The following is a 19,616-nucleotide window of genomic DNA, read 5'->3' on the forward strand; positions in this document are numbered from 1 at the left end:
AACTTGAAAGGAACTTGACCGTACGGAAAAACTGAACATTAAACTGCATTTCCTACCATCGTTTAGTGTATTATTGAGTGTTTCTACAGGTAGAGAAAGCATAACTTCAAAGACGTGCAAAATAATTTAATTATTTTGTGATGCTAATCATTTATGGGTGCAAAAAAGAACGATGTCAAAGAATAAGTGAAACAAATAATTAAATTTGGAGCAAAATAAAATATGTTAAATAAAAATATTAGCGTTTTGAGATATGCAGAATCGTAATTTACTCAAGACAAGGAAACGTTAGTTTATTCGACATAGATATCATCAATGTTAACTGGTATCAGCTGCAGTTCTGTGTGGACAATAATTTTTAAGATTGAGAATTTAGACCAGCAACTACATTTCAACCAGGAGGCAGTTTTGCAAACGCGGGATCAATATCTCCCCGTGATTCGGCAGGTAAGCAATGTAGCAATAAACAACAAGCCAATCATAGACTTATCTAATAAATTTGATAAGTCCTCGAAATTGTTAACGAAAACAGTTCGAACGCATCGGTCTACCTTCTTTGAATACAGGCTACATTCACGTGATCAAAATTATCAAGTTCTGAATCATTAATCTTAGAAATACATTTTCCGAATAAGATCATTACGTTCTTGAAATATTTTGAAATCCAAACAGCGTCCCATTCCACCATTATTGACCCTGTAAATAACAAGCAATGGCTCTACGGACCGCTCCTGCTTCCATAGGCCGGAAATTCGTTAAAGTCATAAAGTCTTGGGCAAAACATCATCCGCATGAAGTTGCTGTTAGCAAACATGCACACCACCTACAACAAATTCTCAACGACTTTTCAGATTAGAAGGATAATTACAGATAACAGAGCTCAGAAAATAATTTCCAACACTTTAGAGACCTCTCTTCCGGAACTTTAGAAGAATTTCAAGAAGAAAGAGTGAAAAAGAAAAACGGAAAAGTAGAAGGAAGGATAAAGGAAATAAAAAGGATGAAAATAACGAAGCAAAAAGAAAAAATGAAAAAAAAGAAGAAGAGAAGAAGAAAAAAATGGTAAAAAGGAAATATAAGTAAAAAAAGAAGAAGGATGGAAGCAAAAAGAATAAATGGGAAGAAGCAACGGAAGAAGAAAAAGAGAAAAAAGGAAGAAGGTAGAATGAAGAAGAAAGAAGAAAAAAGAAAAAAAAATGAAAAAAAGGGAAGAAAGAAGGAAAATGGAAGATGAAATAGTAAATAAAGAATAATAAAGAAGAAAAGGGAAGAAATAGAAAGAACAAAAAGGAAAGGGGCCTTTCACAAATTACGTAACGTTGAAAGGGAGGGTGGGGGTCAAGCCGAGCGTTACGATCCATACAAAAAAAATAAATCTTTCATACAAAAAGGGTTATGAGGGGGAAGGGTGGGGTCCAAAATCACCCATTTTAGAGTTACGTAATTTTAGAAAGAACCCAAAGGGAATAATTCAAGAAGGAAGAAGAAAGAAGGAAAAAGGATGTAGAAAGAAAAGAAAAGGAGGAAGAAGAAAAAAGGAAGAAGGAAAAAATAAAATATTCAAAGAAGACCAAGAAAGAAAGAAGGAATAAGGAACGGTGGAAAGCCGAAGGAAGAAGAAGAATGGAAGAAGAAAGATGGAATAAAAAAAATCAGCAGGATAAGGGCAAAAGGAAGAAGAAAGAAACAATCAGTCTTCAAAAGTTCCTTTGTCGCATTGATGAAATAACAAGGAGCAGGAGAATGCATGATCTTTATTTTTCAATCTTTGATACGTTTGCATCATTTGACATTTGAGAACTATACCGAATCATTGATTTGAATAATTTCATTGACTACTATTGTTAGCCACCGGATGATGTGTCGATTTTAGCTTATGCAACAAGCTATACTGCTTGGAAAAATATCTTCATGGAGCTGAAGTGGTATAGATACTAAAGTACAGGCCGTGACGCAAGAAGTCCGAAGATCAAGACTCAAGCAATTGTTTTGAAATTGAAGTTAGACGTAGTGTTTTTGATACGTTATCATTATGTATACGTTTTTAGACAGGCAAAATTAGTGTGTTCTATTAACTTGAATTTGTTTACATGATAAAGTGTAAAACAAACACAGACGGGCATTCGAACCTCTTACTTTAATGAATGGTACTATAGGATACTTACGTCGCTAGCCATATAACCACACAGCCACCTTAAAACCTCACTATTTAAAACGGGATTTGAAGCTTCTCTTTTCAATTGTGTGAATCATAACCTGAAATGATTCAAATCAATGATACTAGGGTAATATGCTCAACAGTGGACCCCCTAGTAGCGGAATTTTGCTCTTCCTGCCATAACGAGTAGACATTTTCAACATATTAATTTCACTTGATATCTAATAACAAGTTCTGCATCTACACTTCGAGATACGTACAAAAAACACTCTAATATACGACGTTATTCCTTGAAATTAATATTTCAATGTCCATGATAGGAAATCGCTTCCCTACAGTCGACACTTCATTTGATTTTGATGTTCCGTTTCGAGACTTTCTTCTTCCCTATTATGGACCCCCCAAAATAGTCCTATAATGGACACCTTCGAGTTTATTTTTTACCAAATTGTAAAAAAAATATCCAATTAAACTTTCCATAGCATTTCCAATGCATGTAATCAAATCATATGACTGTAAGGTAGGTTCTACCGATGGAATTTCATAGCAAAATGTTTACATTGTACTGTAATTATGCAAAAATGACGGGAGGGTCCACTATTGGTTGGGGTCCCACTATTGGTCATTTTACCCTACATTTTCAATCAAGTGTGCAAAAAAGCAGTGAAAAGCAAGGATATGATACTATGCTTACATGAATCATCTTTTCAACGCTTACTTTTTCGAGTCATTCTCAAAAGAGGACGCTCTTTAAAGACTGGAAACAATTATGAAGAAGGAAGAAGGAAAAAAAGGAAGTAAAAATCAGAAGGGTTGTGCACAAGGCACGACTCAACGTAAATTATGCAGTACTTTTTGGTGCAATGAGAATTCCATCATCATGTAAAAATTAGTTTTTGTCGTTCGCTACAGATACCATCCATTCTTTTTTGACGTAGGACTACGTCTGTCTTTTCTATATTGGGGTACACTTTATGATTGCGAAAATCGAGGACCGTCACGAAAATATGATAGACTTTAAACTGCAATATCTCAGCCGTTTTTCGATGGATTTTCAATTTTTTAGGACCATTCGATCAAGGATGAGTCAACGCTTCGTTGTATTTATATGAAAATACTGATTTGTAACTTTTTAATATCGATAATTAATAAAAAGTTTAGAAATAGGTAAACCAACCAATCACGTACATGCATCACTATCACAGACATCAAAAATCAATCACTTGCGGGTTTGCATCCAATCCTCAGTTTGAACAAGATTACACGCAGAGCGGACGCATCAAAGCGATCTTAGCGGAGTGGACACAGCATCGTGGAGGCGCTGGTAATATTTTCAACGGAAATCTATCGCATTGGTGGTGGTCCTCGGTGTGTTGCTGCAGATAATTCAACCTCAACAAACCAGCATTTTATGTGAAGAAAGGGTTGACAGCAAAAATATCACTGTTGCGATCCCGTGCCGCTAGTGGCGATGCTGAAAATGTATTACAAATTGTGGAGTCAGTTGATACGGAAAGTTGTTGGGGAAAGAAAATTGGTTCTTCTCAGGACCAGCATTTTCAGAACAGAAAGGTTTAATTGCGAAAATGGACTGTTTCGGTGACATCGGCGTTTGGCGTAGAAGAACAGAAACCATTCGGTTAGTGATTTGAATGGATCAAATTTACGGGCTTAACTTAACTTACGCGATTTAACCATTTATAAGGCAGTGGTAACTATATTGCAACCAACAAATTTTATGTTTTTCTGTTTATTAACAAGAGCTCAATTTTTTATTTCCCATGTAGTGACTATATTTACTACCTAGTACCCCAAAAATGAATTTGAGCCATCAAAATTAAATTGTCAATTTGAGAACGGTTTTTTTTACGAACAGATCGTAAGTTTCGAGTGGAAGATGTATTTTCAGTTATAATTCGTTGGAAAAAGACGACAAAGATATACTTTTTTTTTCCATTGGTAATAGTTATTTTGAATCTTAGATTATGGCGTGATTAGCGTTAAAAATACTTTGTCTTTCTTGTATATTTGATTTTAAGTTTTTTGGCGAAATTGCTTTGCAGCTTTGTTTTATTTAATGAAGGTATTCCATTAGCCCAGCCTCTTCATTAATCGTTATGAGTGCACATTATATTTACAGCCATATCAGTTCACAAAGGGGCGGGGCTAACGGGCTTAATTTATAGAATACAAGACAGCTGCTTTCCGGCGCCTGCGAGCCATTTTGGTCTGGATTTCGCAAAGAGCGGTTCGACACAGCAGTACGAAGGCGTGGGTAGTAGTAGTAGTAGTAGTAGTGACAATGTGGTAGTAGTGACAATGTTGAAAAATTTATTCCAAATGGTGAAGGCTTAGCGAAAAATCATCGAGGACTGTGTGTAATTTATTCTTGAAGTTCTCCTCACTTTGTCACTTACGCTACCATCGCGGGCGAAAACCAAACGTTTCAAATAAATATATTTGGGTTTGGTTTGACGCTACTTTTGATTTTGCTTATTTCTCCTTTATTCCGGACATTTTTAAGAATGGTCTCTTCTAGGTTCGTGATATCCTGCAATGAAACCCAGTCGAGTGGCTTCAGTGGAGATTAGGCCGATGAGTCGTGTTAATTCCATGGTTGGAGACTCAAAGTCTATCTAACTGGGAGCAACTATTCGACTTCTTGATTCAGTTGTCCTCCGAGCAGACACAAATTATCATGGCATATGCCATCAATTTCGGATAGCTACGTAGTCCTACGTCACCTTTGCGTACAACCCGATTAGGCTGCACCTTTGAGTTTTTTCAGACAGTTCAATCATAACGATGCCGGCGGCAGCGGAATCACAAGCGTGTCGGAGAGAAGGGCTGCATTAAATTCAGTGGCATGGTGAATAAACAAAGTTTAGACGTCATACGAAAAAAAATTCTGCAGCAATCAGACGACCACCAATACTGACGCCACGGACTTGAGATTCTTCTATTGACGGCAACATTCTGCCGTCGCCAATGAATATATTTTCGAGGATAAACACTCGACGACGGCCGTCACTAGGACCGATTCTGATGCATATATTTTTATTCAATTATTATGCGAGTAAATTTATTACATCGTCTCATTCCGACACGTGCTTCAGATTCAGCTACCGATGGCAACTTTGTGTCGTCGTTAAACGATTATGTTTTGTACTCAAGATCAATCGTTTTCAAACACTGTAGCAACCACACTCTGGAAAAATCATCTCAACTCTACCTTCTTTTCAAATTATTATGTCCTGAACCGAATAATTTTAAATTATGTGCCGCTACAGACGCCGTCGATCACCTCCAATGCTAATTGGTACACGGACGTGAAGAACGTGCTGCTGCCGTGACCGCCACTGTAGCGAAAAAAAATCTGCTACAGCACCACCATTGCGACAGCCGTTGACGCTGGGATCGATTCTGGATGTCTTGGTGCGCTCTCCATTAAATTCTGAATTAAAATGACGCGCGCATCTCACTTTTCGTTTCTCCCGTATCTCTGCTTTTTCTTTTTATTGCGCTATTCGCTTCTCATTTTCAACTTCTCGCTTCTCACTATTTCTAACTTCCCACTTCTTACTGAACTTTTCTCATTTGATGCTCTACATTCCTCACTTTTTACTTCGCACCCCTCAATTGTCACTTCGTACGTCTTACTTTTTACATGTGAATTGGGAAGTGAGAATCATTCCTCATATCTTACTTACTAAATCTCACTACTCTCTTCTTATTTTACATTTTCCACTGCACGGCGGTGTTCAGCCAAATGGCCTGACCCTCTTAGAAATCAGCTCAATCAGAGTTAAGGTGAAGGTTGGTCAAGTACCAATACAAAGTTTTGGAAGTATTGGTACAATGAAAACATCAATTTACTGCAGTGATATTTGTGTCGTCTTTATTACACATGAATTATTATTTGGGAGGTTCAACAAATCGAAAATACGCCCCACGCTAATTTGAATCCATCCCATTTTCCGTGTGTCCTCCGAAAACCTAAGCCGATTTAGAAATTTCTTTAGGGAATCCTTTGAAATTCCTTCAGAAACACCTAGAATTTTTTTTAGGATTTCCTATTTCATTCTTCCATTATTTTTCCGGAAGTTTTTTTTCAATTTTTTTTTTCGAAATAAACCCTGCAGGAATTTTACATTGTTTTACTGAAGAGTTATCTGGAGAAATTGACAATGGCTTTTCGGGAGGTTTTACTAAAGAATTCCTACAGGGGAAAAATTAAAATTTATTCCTGGAGGTGATCCTGAAAGAATTTCTGGAGGTATTGCAGAAGAAATTCCTGGAGAAACTTGCAAATGTATTTCAAGAGGAATTTCCGAAGAACAACCTGACCAGATTTAGGACAAGCATTTTTAAACGAATTTCTGAAGGAAGAAATTTCCCAAAGAATTAAGGAAAGAATTCTAGAAAGAATTTCCAATAAATTCCTATTTGAATTTCCATATAAATTACTGAATTTCTACAATAATACCTTCAGGTACACAACAATATCGGGATTGCAGTCGGTCCATCATCACCACCCCCACTCCCCTCCCATCCCGCCAGAATTATTTTTAAGGCATACCTTTGAAAATTTCTTCTGGAATTCCATACTGAATTTCATCTCTCTCCACTAGGAATTTCTTCAAAAATCATTTGTAAATTAATTTAGAAATACCTTTAAATATTCCTTACGATTTCTGTCGGAAATGTTTGCGAAAATTGGTTTAGGAATTCCTTCGAACTTTTTTTTTAAGAAATTGTTTCAGCAATTGGATATTCGAAATTTCGGTAGAACTTCATTTAGGAAGTCTATCGATTTTTTTTATTTTGAATTCTTTCGTATATTCCTTCGGAAATTTAATTCGAAACTCCTTGAGATCCTCGGATATTTTAAAGATTTTTTTTAAGGAATCATTTCTGAAATTGATTTAGATTTTTTTTAGGATACTTCGGTAATTACTTTAAGAGTTGTTTCGTAAATTTTATCTGGAAAAAGGAATAGGAATTTGAAAGGAACTCCTAAAAGAATCTCTGATGAAATTTCTAAAAGAATTCGTAAAGCAATTTTCGAAGAAGTTTTGGATATTTTAGTTTGAATTTTCAAAAAAAAACAGCTTGAGGAATCTCCGAAGTAATTTCCAGAGGATTTTCTAGAAAAATCCCTAGAGTAAATATCGAATAAATACTTGTGAGAATGTCCAAAAAAATTCTTGGAAAAAAATAATGCCGAAAATGCCTTCAGGAGTTCCGTTGTCACTTGCGTTAGCAATTCGTTCGTATACTCCTGAGAAAATTCCTGAAATAAAAAAATATATGTTTGCTTCACACAAAAGGGACCTAATGCAGAACAAAACCTAGATGAGCGACAGTTACACAGCCACAAATATAGCTCGTGTGGTTTTATTGAGGCTTGGATTTCAATATTTTCAACAGTATTTGGTTCCTCATGAAACAAGAAATCTGTACAAACGTTTACATGTTGAAAAGGACCGTCATCACGACCGTACGAGGCATTTTTGTGCCTCTGTGTAACTGTCGCTCATCTAGGTGATGTTCTGTATTAGGTCCATTTTGTGTGAAGCAAATACATCTCTGTGTTATTGATTTTAAGCGTGGAGATTTGTGGAAAGGATTTTTGTTGGAAATTCCAGAGGAATTTCTGAAGAATCCGAGGGTATGGAATACCTGAAATAGTTTTAGATTGGAAGTTTTTGGAAAAACATTCCAAAGAATTTCTATAGACCTTTCCAATAAATTAGACGATTCCATTACATTTTATAGGCGATAAAATGCAATAAAAATTTGGTAAGTTTTGACGTTGCCTGACAATTTTTTCAATTGATTTATCGCTTGATTAGTTAACGCATGTAATTGAAGTTCTTACTACTGACGCACCTTCTTTCCCCGCAAAAATATCATATCAATAACAAGGCCACATGGAGATCACCCAACCAAGAAACGGAAAACCAAATCGACCACGTTCTAATCGACGGTAAATTCTTCTCCGGCATCACAAACGTCTGTCCTTACCGCAGTGCGAATATTGAATCCGGCCACTACCTCGTTGCAGTATGCTTGCGCTCAAAACTCTCGACGGTGTACAACACGCGTTGAAGACGGACTTAACCTTGGGCGGCTGCAAGACGGTAGACTAGCCCAAGGATACGCGCAGCTGCTGGAAGTGGCACTCCCAACGGAAGAGCAGCTAGGCGCAACCGTTGCACTTGGCACGGTGCCCCTTGATCAGAGAAACGGCGAATGTGAGCAGTTAAAGGAAGAGAAGAATGCAGCAAGGGCGAGATTGTTGCAACACTTCACGAGGGCGAACGAGGCACGATATAAACGGGAGCGGGACAGACACAATTCGATTTTCCGGAGGACTAGCACCAATTGCAAGGGAGTTCGTTGGGCAGTAACAAGCGGGTTTTATGGGCGAACGCTCCACCACCGACCAGGTGTTCGCCATTCGCCAAGTACTGCAGGAATGCCGCGAATACAACTTTCCCACACATCATCTATTCATCGACTTCAGAGCCGCATATAATACAATCGATCAGAACCAGCTCTGGCAGCTAATGCACGAACACGGATTTCCGGATAAACTCACAAGGTTGATCAAAGCGACGATAGATCGGGTGATGTGCGTAGTTTGAGTTTCAGGGGCATTCTCGAGGCCCTTCGAAACGCGCAGAGGGTTACGGCAAGGTGATGGTCTTTCGTGTCTGCTATTCAACATCGCTTTGGAAGGAGTAATACGAAGAGCATGGATTAACACGAGTGGTACAATTTTCAATAAGTCCGTCCAGCTATTTGGCTTCACCGGCAACATAGATATTATGGCACGTAACTTTGAGAAGATGGAGGATGCCTACAGGGTGTTCGAATACACTTTCAAAAAATGTTTAAAAATTGTAATTAAATTATTTCTTTTCCCGGTTACATTTCATTGAAAGTATTGTTTATAAGGAACGTTTGTAACATTTCTTCTGGAATGACCTTTATTTTGTACTTCTTCACGAGCTTCAAACGTTTCTGAAATCCATCGCAAGCGGCACGCACGGTCTGCATGGGCATTTCGTTCCAGATTTTGAGAATTACGTCTTGAACTGGTCCAAGTTACTGACCTTGTATTCGTACAGCTTTAACATAATAAAGGACCAAACAAGAAAGTTAAGAGGGTTCAAATCCGGGAAGCTGGGAGGTCGCAAAGTGTTGTCCAAAAAGTCGATGAAATTGTCCCCATATAAGGCTTAAATCGCATTTTCCGTGTATAAAGGGTTATCGTCCTATTGGAACATGTACGGCTGATCTCCGTCTTATCACCGGCCCACTGGGGGTATCAATCTTCCCCAAAATCTCAGTTTTGTAGTACACCGCAATGATTTTGACCTTCAATAAATGCTGTTTACAATGCCCCAATCCATTTTCACCGCGCGTAATAAACAAACAATAAGTGACAGAATGTCAACACCACACACATCCGTTAGCGTATATATACCGCTAACGCTGACACCAATACTTATACAGAATATGTACATTGGGCTTACAAACACAATGATCAAAACATTTGTATTCGAACTTATTGAACACCCTGTACATCAGAGTCAAGTGGGAAGCTAAGTCATCAACACATCGAAGACGAAGTACATGATAGGAAGAGGTTCATGAGAAGACAATGTGAGCCACCTACCGCGAGTTTGTATCGGTGGTGACGAAATCGAGGTGGTAGAAGAATGTGTGTACTTGGGCTCACTGGTGACTCACTGGTGATACCAGCAGAGAAATTCGGATACGCATAGTGGCTGGAAATCGTACGTACTTTGGACTCCGCAAGACGCTCCGATCGAATAGAGTTCTCTGCCGTACCAAACTGAGAATCTACAAAACGCTCATTAGACCGGTAGTCCATCCATCGTCCACACCGCGAAAATCGGACGACTGCGGTAGGTCGAGCACGAAGCCAGGATCGATCAGGTGGAAGATGACTTGCGGACCCTCCGTAGACTGCGTGGTTGGCGATGTGTAGCCTTGGACCAAGCTGAATGGAGAAGAATATATGTACCGCACAGGCCACCTCGGCTTTATGTTATGCAGGTGGGCGGAACAAATAAAAAACGATTTGGCGAGCGAGGGCCGCATCCGAGGATAGAAAGATGTGCCCCGAACTGTGTATTATGGCATCAAACTGTTGATACAGTGTTATCGGCATTTTGGCATGCATTTTTGAGTAGATGGAAGACATGAGACAGAAATGTTAGGGTAACCAAATTGCATATCATAACGACAAATATGATTTCAATTTAGAGAAGTGAATCAATCTAATATTATGAAAACATTGCATTATTTGAGTGATGATGAAGTGTCATTTAGAAAATGTTGTACATTAACACAGTGAGAATAGAATGACGTACTGTACAAGGCTCTTCGAACTTGTTTCACCAAAATTCAAACAGTTCAGGAAATATCCAAAGGTACAACTTTTATTTTTTTAATCGCCATGTTATTTTATTATTAATTTGTCCATATTCCAATACAGCTCACGCACTGTGTGCGGCAAATGTTTTGGAAGCGAGAGATTGTTGTTTTATGGCATTAAAGGTAGGAAGCCCGAAAGAAAGTCGAGAATAAACTGCCAAGACTCTGAAAACAAGCTGCTCAGTGGCAGTTTTTCCACCCAGCTGGTTGCACTACGGACGCACATTAAGTCAGAACGGACTACAACAAGTTTCATTATGATGGATACATGTTATGCGGAAGCAAGTTACCTTTGCGATTTCCAGACGTTTTAATTTGCGAAAGTTATGCTCAGAAATGTGGACAACATTGAGTATGTAAATGCTTTTCCGTTGCAGATGTGGAAAGCGAAGGGTGAATGAACAGTAGGAATTTTTTTTTATCAAGTTATGACGCAAAATAAGAGTATTAATATCGAAAAAAGGTAGAACATAATCGCTTGTGGTACACCAATTCACTGTCAGCTCGTTGTGTTAGTCATATATGGCTGCTCACATTCTCTACAATAAAAATGGATATGTCGAAATAGAAGCATTTCGCTACATAATTTATACTCACAAGTCTGCTTACCTACCAATTAATTCAGTCATTTTTCCCAATAGGAAGTTACCTCTCCACAATCACAATCAACAGCACAGCATTATGAATGGCTTTCGGAAGAACCATCCGTTTATCTACTAAAACCTTGCCAGCCGGACCCGCTAATGAAAATTTTCTCACAACCTGCATCACAGACCTACTCTTTGCCAAAAGATTGTATCAAAATTCGGGCCCTGTCACTGTTCCACCTAGCCAGCATGGGCCACATAAAGTAATCTGCAATGGGAGAAAGGCGGGCGACACACTTGCGACTTTGAATTAGTGACTTCCCTCTATGGCTGACGAACCAAAACCTCAAATAACAAGGGGCCAAGCCCCTTTCCTCGCATGTGGCAAGTCTTTTAAAATTTACGGAACACGGCAGTGGCAAGCACCAGGAAGAGGAACAGCGGTCGAATTTCCGAGGTCAACTAGGGATTTGGGTTTTGTCTCTTCCTGGGTAAAAAAGATTGATCATCACATTTATCACACTTCGTTCGTGTAGTTTCAATTGAATCACGCTGAACACGGCTTGGATCATGAGCCATGAATGAACAACATCCACTGAATAGATTCCGCCTGGTCATTGAATAAGTAACTAGCGCGAAAGATATGACATTTATGTGCAGAAGAGAGTACGGGTGGTCCCATATTCCTATATGTTATTGATATCTAATGAAGAGAACAAGCTGATTGCGTGTCTCATAAAACGCGCTTGAGAGTGTGCCCCAGAAGATGAAGCCGTGAAGTGTGATTTCACGCGATGTTTACATGAGCTTCGGTGGCAAATGTGCGCGCAAACCACTGTGTTGATGATAATTAAGATGAATAATGTTTTTATTAGGTGTGAGGCAGACTTCGCTCACCGTAAACAAATAATAGTGAAATGTCGAAGAATGTATATTTGAAACATATGTTTTATTTCACAGTCAAAAAAATCGTTTTTTGAAGAAACAAACATGATCATATAAACACAGGACTCAAAAACGTCTTTTCGCATTATTATTGTCTCATGACTTGTCAACAAGAAAGTGTTGTGTTGAAAAATCTCGTTTCGTATCTCTTGACTAAATTCTTGGGAGCATTTTTAGGAAATAATTTTCCATTCGTAAGTTTTGTTCAATTTGGTCGAATAACTTCGTCTAGCTGGGAATCATTTTAATAGGCTATTCAGATTACACTAATAATGATATAATAATTGACGATTCAGAGTAAATATGCGTTATGATGACGATATTTACATAATATTCCGAGAACATGTATTCTTTCGAAACGTACAGACATTCAGACAAATGACCTGGGCTGCCTAACGACCATTTCGGACAAATGACTCCTGATTCTCTCTTATACATACCTGGGTACTGCGGATAGAGCCACTTTTCTGCGCTCAAGCGAACAGAGGGATATTTTGAAATCACTCCCATAAACAAAATTATTTTGCAGTTACTTGGCTGTCAAACATTTCCCGCTCTTCGAATTTCTCTTTCCACGCTGCATGAGAGCGCACAAATGCGATAGACTCTACATGACTTCACTATTGTATACATACATTCATGCTCCAATCAGCTGCTGAATCTCGTGAAATTTCGTAACGAGTGCTTTTTAGTTGCATTCCCACTAATTTTCCACTCGAAATATAATGTGAGAATATTTGTTACAAAGAATACAAAACTCAAACAAAGTTTATTTTTATTTTTTCCCTAAATAATAACAATACTTCTCAATATTAGATCAGAAACGAACATAACCACAATCTTCAATGTTTGGCTCCGGCACAATAGAAAATTTTGGCTTCAGTTTGACAACCAAATCGATTCTATCCGCACCACCCAGATACATACATACTATTAGAAACTAATCGAATCGTGATTACGAAAAAGACAACAGACATAGTTACTACATATAAAAACAGTCGGAGGACCGGGTGTGAGTAAAAAAAAACAATTTATTTACTCATTACTTAAATTAAGATACAATTAATTCACGAACTAAGTCACTGATTAACTATCTAGAATGGGAACTGAATACTAACTGACTGAACTCGATTGATTGGGCCCTACTTAATAGCTAAAACTTGATGATACTGCAATTCGGGGGCCAATGGTCTCTGCATGGCACGATGGTCGACGTCCGGTGCAAAGGTGCTGATGTGCTTATTCCTGATGTGGGTCGGTGTGGTTGTTGCTAAGGGAATTCTGCTGATCGTTCGGTTATTCTTGGGTGTGCAACATAATTCCTCCGGGGGGTAAAGAAAGGACGTCCTCGTCCTTGTTTTGATCCTTTGTAGGGTGTTCAAGATTCTTGGAGATACCAGTTTGTCCTGTTGCATTTTGTCTAAGACGTGGGCTTTTAATTTTGACTACTATTTTCTTCCTGTGGAGACAGACAAAGATCGTTATTCCGAAAATAATTATCGTTGTGGTTGACAATCCTCCTATTAGGCTGAATATCCAGGTTTGATGGGAAAACTGCTCTAGTTTGATATTCTCGATGTGCTTTCTGTTGATGATAGTATGATTTGTTAAAGTTGAGATATTTGGTTGGAGATTGACGTTCCAGTGAATTTTTAAGCTTGGAAATGCTCCTTGCAATTCCTTGGTGGGGCTGATTATCTCTGTAGCCATAAAGGTTTTGTTGGCTACATTGATGCTGCAGTTGCTGAATGTGATGAGAATATTGCCCGATAGGTTCCTATCGTCTGGTCCACAGCTTGATGATAATTTGGTTTGATCTGCATTTTGGACTAAAAGTTTATTCTCCGAAATTAGAGTGATTTGCATTTCCAATGATTGTTGTGCATTACAATGACTTGCTAGACCCATGACTATTGGGTAGGTGCAATTGTCTTTCAATGACTTTAAGTCTGAGTATCGCTGAACGAATTTGTCTGGATTAACAGTTGTGAAGATTTGATCCTTCGACTTGACAATGAATCTCGGTAAGTCGATTATTATTTTTCCGTTTACTGTGAGAGGGAAAATCTCGATAATTTCAGAAGATCTTTTCTCTATCTCAGGAATTTCTAGTATGTATAATAATAGATCATGTTTTGTGACTATCTTTGGTATGGCGAAATTGAGCGCTTCTTGTGGAAATTCTAGTTTGACTCCTTGATCCTGCAATAGTGAATCCATGAAAACTATCTCTTTCAGTGTAAGAAGCTTACTGCTTGCTAAAGAAATTTTCGCCCTTATTACTGTATCTTGGATTTCCTCAAGTACATCGTTGATGGTGTCAATGTACAGTATTAGAGTTAAAGCGTCAATTTCCTCTAATATGAGTTTGTTGGTAATTGACTGTTGTTTGATTAAATTATTGATGGTGTATGACATCTCTTGAATCCTGTTGTTAATAACGTCGTTCACCCTAATTTGATGATTGTTTTCGTTTATAAGCTCATTCAAAGTTCTGTTAATAAGCCTCAAATCGTCCGCGTCGGGGCTGCCTGCCATCCATTTCCATGTTTGACCAATTTTGTCCCAGCGTTTGTGTCGTCTATTACTAATAGGTTTCAATTGGTAAAAGTTGTTAACTAATGCCCTACTTTTTTGAAATAATAATTTTGACATTGGTAGTTTATTATCTGTTCGTTTGGCTATTTCGCTAAAAAGAAGTACGTTAATCTCTATATTAGTCAAATTAATTGGATGAATGATTTTTGTTACGCCTGTTTGGATTTTACATTCTCTAAGTTTAAATAAAAGTACAGGGTCTGAATAAAGATTTCGCATTTCTAAATGTTGTGAATTAATCAATGTTGAAATTAGGTTGAAAAATATGAGAGACAATAACATGTTTAAGCTTGAGTTGATTTAATTCTTTTAATTTTATTCTTGTGTCGTTTAATGTTTCTACTGTTTTTAAAAGTTCTATCAGTGACTTCTTGTGCAATAGTTCGTCTAGCTCTAGGTTCTAGTTTTTTTCTGATATTAGGTTTGATGAAAACCTCTTGTTGATCATTAAAAACAGGGGGCTCTTCTTTATATTTATTCTGTTTGCTTTGTCTATCTGCCGCCCTGTCTAAATTTGATTTTACCTTAATGAAAAGTTCTCGTGCCGATTCGTCAATTTCTTGTCGGATGACAACGTTCTCCTGATTGAACAAAACCTCGTTTGGAGTAAATCCCGTCGAAGAGTGGACACTGGAATTATAAAAAGAAACTGTTAAGTGGATAAGGGCAACTGTATTTAAATTCGGGAATTTGTGTTTATTTGCGTTTAGCGTCTCTATTATCGTTGAGTGGGTTTTCTCAACCTGGCCGTTGCTTTCAGACGATGATGCGTATTTAAGGCAGGTTCCAATGCTGTCCAGATAGCTCCTTAGTTGAACGGACCTGAAAGTAGTCTCATGATCGGTGATTATTTCTCTGGGTGTACCAAATGTAGCAAAATATTGCGCTAAAGCGTTTTTAACATCTATAAGATTTTTAGTATCCATTGGTAACAGTTGTGTGTGTTTAGAAAATGAATCCACGAGTGATAAAAAGTTGTGTCTGTCTATTCGTTTTCATCATTCGTTTCCGAAGGTGGACTGGCTTGGTGGGAAAAGTTATCAATGCTCTCAGAAGTTTCAGAATTATTTATTATTGGACTAGTCTCAGTTTCAGTTTTTCGGCTCAGGGCATCTGCAACGACATTTGCTTTGCCCTCCTTATATTGTACATCATAATCAAAACTTTCTAACTCGAGTCTCCATCTTAAAATTTTCTGATTTTTAACTGAAGTTTTGATGAAGGTTAATGGCTTATGATCCGTAATCAATGTGAATTTGTTTCCGTATAAATAAGAACGATATTTTTCGACGGCCCAAATGATTGCCAGAGCTTCTTTCTTCGTTGTGGAGTAATTTTCCTCTGCTCATTTTAGCATCCTACTTCCAAAGGCTATTGGTCTTTCTTTGTTATCTTAAATTTGTGAAAGGACAGCTCCTAATTCATTATTACTAGCATGAGTAGTAAGTATGAATGGTAAATCATAATCAGGGTATGATAATATCTGATCAGAAGTCAAAATAAGTTTCAATTTTTCAAATCCTTTTTTATATTCTTTATCGTTTGTATCCACAACGATGTCCTTTTTCAAATATTTGGTAAGCGGTTTAGCAAGTTTCGCGTAATCTTTTATAAACCGTCTATAATAGCCTGTTAAACCAAGAAATTGCTTAATTTCTTTCTGCGAAGCGGGTAATTTCCAGTCGAGAATTTTAATAATTTTCGAGGGATCTGGTTTTACTCCTTCTGGGGTAATAACATGTCCTAGAAATTCAGTCTCTTTCTTCAAGAACTCACATTTGTCTAATTGAATCTTGAGATTGAAATCTGAAAGTCTTTTCAAAACTTTTGCGATATTTTCCAAATGGTTCTTCAGATTGAATCCGATGATTATTATGTCATCCAAATAAACATAACAAATCGTTCCAATATAGTCGGCTAAAATGTAATTCATTGCACGCTGAAATGTAGCAGGTGCATTTTTGAGGCCAAAAGGCATCCGAACAAATTCGAAATGACCCTGCGCCGTAGAAAAGGCTGTCTTTGCTTGATGATTCGGATCCATTTGAATCTGGTGGAAACCAGATTTCAGGTCAAGGGTGGTAAAATATTCCGATTTCCCTAGACTATCTAAAATATCCTCGATCTGAGGAATGGGAAATTTATCATTTACCGTTTTTCATTCAATTTACGGTAATCGATCACAACTCTGACTTTTCGTTTTCCCGAAGCGTCAGTTTTCTTGGGTACAACCCAAATTGGTGAAGAGTATGGACTAGTAGAATGGCGGATAATTCCATTTTCCAACATGTCTCTAACTTGTTCTTCAACATCTGCCTTAAAATGATGAGGGTAGCGATAAGATTTAGTGTATACCGGTTCATCATCCTTAGTAATAATTTTGTGTTTGATAGCCATAGTGGCTGTCAATTTCTCATCTTTTTCAATAAAACTTGCTGGTGTTGTAGTATTACTGATAAAAGTTCATGTTTCTCTAATTTCGAAAGATGCTGAGTACGGATAAGCTCATTGATTGCATCTAACTCGAGATTGTTCTCCGAACTAATTGGAATAGGAGTAATGGTTTCGAAATTGTTTACTCTTAATCCAATTTTTGGTAGATTTTCCTTGAATTCTTTACATGTAGTCATAACATGAATAGTAGATTTACTATTTCATGAATTATATAGGCCTGGTTTAATTATAATTTGTTTGCTTAACTTTTGAGGTGTTGGGACAAACCAGTCTCCGTCAGTTGTTGTATCGATGGTGATGGTGTGGTGAAAAAGTTTAGCCGTGGGATAAAATTTCTGAAAACCAATTTTAATCCCGTTTATTGTGACGGTACAATTGTTAAAATCGATGGTTGATTTAGTTTTGGCTAGGAATTCGGAACCAATAATTCCGTCAAAAAAATTATGAAATTTCATTTCGTAGTATGTTTGTTTTGGAAGATTATGTCCTAACAAATTAATTTTCCCTTTTCGATTAATTGAGTATGTGCCTGAAATATTTTTTATAGTAGTTTTAAGTGTGTTTTGTGTCTTTGGAATTATGCCTGGTCTCAAAACATTTTTGTTCGCTCCGGTGTCTAAAAGTAATTTCAATTCTTCATTAGTTTTTGAATTTTTGCAGCTTATATACGGTAAAAAATTCATGTTATCGGGGTTCTCGAAGCTGTTTGCCAAAAATTTATGGAGAGCTCCGTTTCATCTTCTGAAGCACTAACGTTATCTTCATCTATTGGGGGTTCCTCTAATTCATTGTTATTTATCTGTCTCCTATTGAGGGTTAGTTTACTATTTGAAGATTGTGTATCCATAGGATGAACTTTTTGGAAAGTATGTTTATGCGTATTGTTATCAGTACTCTGGCTAGAGGGAAGTGGTGGATTTACTGGCTTGAACGAATTTGATTTTTCATGTTTCAACTGTAGATTATTATTCTTATAAAATTTCGGATTATGCTTATCGGTCATGTTTTGAGCCGTGATTTCCTGGGATCTAAATTTACATAAGAAGGCGTAAGCGTCTTCCAAGTCGCTTGGACGTGCTGCCTGGGCATATCCAAAATACGGTTCTTTTAATCCAGCTATAAAAGCTGCTAATGCGTCAGCGTCTATAAAGTCGCATATTGCATCCCAATTATCTCGATACTTTTGATTTTGTTTAGCAATAATTTTAATATTTTGTACTATTTCCTTTGTCTTTTGGTAGTATCGCTGGATACTAACCCCTTCTATCATTTTATTTTGCCAAAGTTGGCATTTGTATGTGGACAATTCTTGTCTGTCACCAAGGGTGGCAACGAGAATGTCTTTAATTTCTGAAAAAGACTGAGGATTGCCTGCAAGACATACTATGTCTTTTGCTCGGCCCTCAATTTTGTTAATTATAGCCATGGTGTACATTTCAAATTGTTGGTCGGATACTAGCGGTTTAAATGCGTTAAGAGTTTTTTCTGTAGTTTGTATCCAATTAGAGAGTTGTTTTCTATTGCCATCGAAAGACTGAATCGCTTTGATGGGATCGGGAATTCTAAATAAGTCGTTAAAGGTTTGACGGGAATCAGGTTGCATTGCACTATTCTCCGTCGGACTAATGTTTCCTGAAGTACCGTTCTGCTGAGTTAGCGCATTCAGGGTTTGTTGTTGTTCGTTCTGAGTTTGTTGAATGATATGCAGTGTTTGAGCTAGGGTGCTAAGCTCGGTAGCGATATCTTTAACTAAGTTTTCCATATTAGATTCGTCTATCGACAAAGAGCACAATAATGGAATATCGGTTTTTAAGGGTACGTGTGAGTATTCCTCTGAATGATCCGATTGGGTATCCTCTGATTCCGAATCGTTTGAATTAGAATGAATGAAAAGTTGCCTAGCTCTGTGTAGGGCAGACTTATTCTTATTAACTTTAGGCATTCAATATGGGATCGTGGGCTCTATCTTGTAGTTTTCCACACGAAAAGGTAGAATATACACCTATCTTGTAGTATGCACTATTCAAATTTTGCACTAAATTCTTCAAGAAACACCTATCTTGTAGTATGACTCTATTCAAATAAAGCACTGTCTGGGAGGTCTATCTTGTAGTGCCTCTCCAGAATGGAAGTATCACTTTTACACTTTTAATAAAAAGGAAAAAGATTCACTTACCGGATGGTTCGGTCGTTGAGTGTTGGTAAAGCTGGCGGCGGTGATTTCGAGTCGTCTTCGCTTTGACAATCACAAATAGATGGATGCGGCTGCTCTATCTTGTAGTGGCTGCTTCTCCGGATCACACTTGGTGGGAATTTGTTAGTATAATCACCAGCACTGTTATTACAACTTCACTTTACTTAACGCCGTTCGGCTTCGCCAAAAACAGTCGGAGGAGCGGGTG

General features: G+C 37.7%; 1 protein-coding gene across 1 annotated transcript; it reads right to left on the minus strand.

The window, feature by feature from the left end:
- Window positions 1–13,187: 13,187 nt before the first annotated feature.
- Window positions 13,188–19,403, minus strand: LOC134216612 (uncharacterized). Its single transcript, XM_062695499.1, has 2 exons — window positions 19,391–19,403; window positions 13,188–15,582 (listed from the first exon to the last, which is right to left on the minus strand). The coding sequence occupies exon 2, from the start codon at window positions 15,040–15,042 to the stop codon at window positions 13,459–13,461; it is 1,584 nt and encodes a 527-aa protein (XP_062551483.1). The 5' UTR covers window positions 15,043–15,582; window positions 19,391–19,403; the 3' UTR covers window positions 13,188–13,458.
- Window positions 19,404–19,616: the final 213 nt, after the last annotated feature.

The sequence above is a fragment of the Armigeres subalbatus genome, chromosome 1 (assembly GCF_024139115.2).
Source record: "Armigeres subalbatus isolate Guangzhou_Male chromosome 1, GZ_Asu_2, whole genome shotgun sequence".
NCBI lineage: Eukaryota > Metazoa > Arthropoda > Insecta > Diptera > Culicidae > Armigeres > Armigeres subalbatus.

Bases quoted from the DNA above. Each gene is read 5' to 3' on its own strand.
- LOC134216612 (XM_062695499.1), bottom strand. From the start codon at position 15,042: ATGTTATTGTCTCTCATATTTTTCAACCTAATTTCAACATTGATTAAT.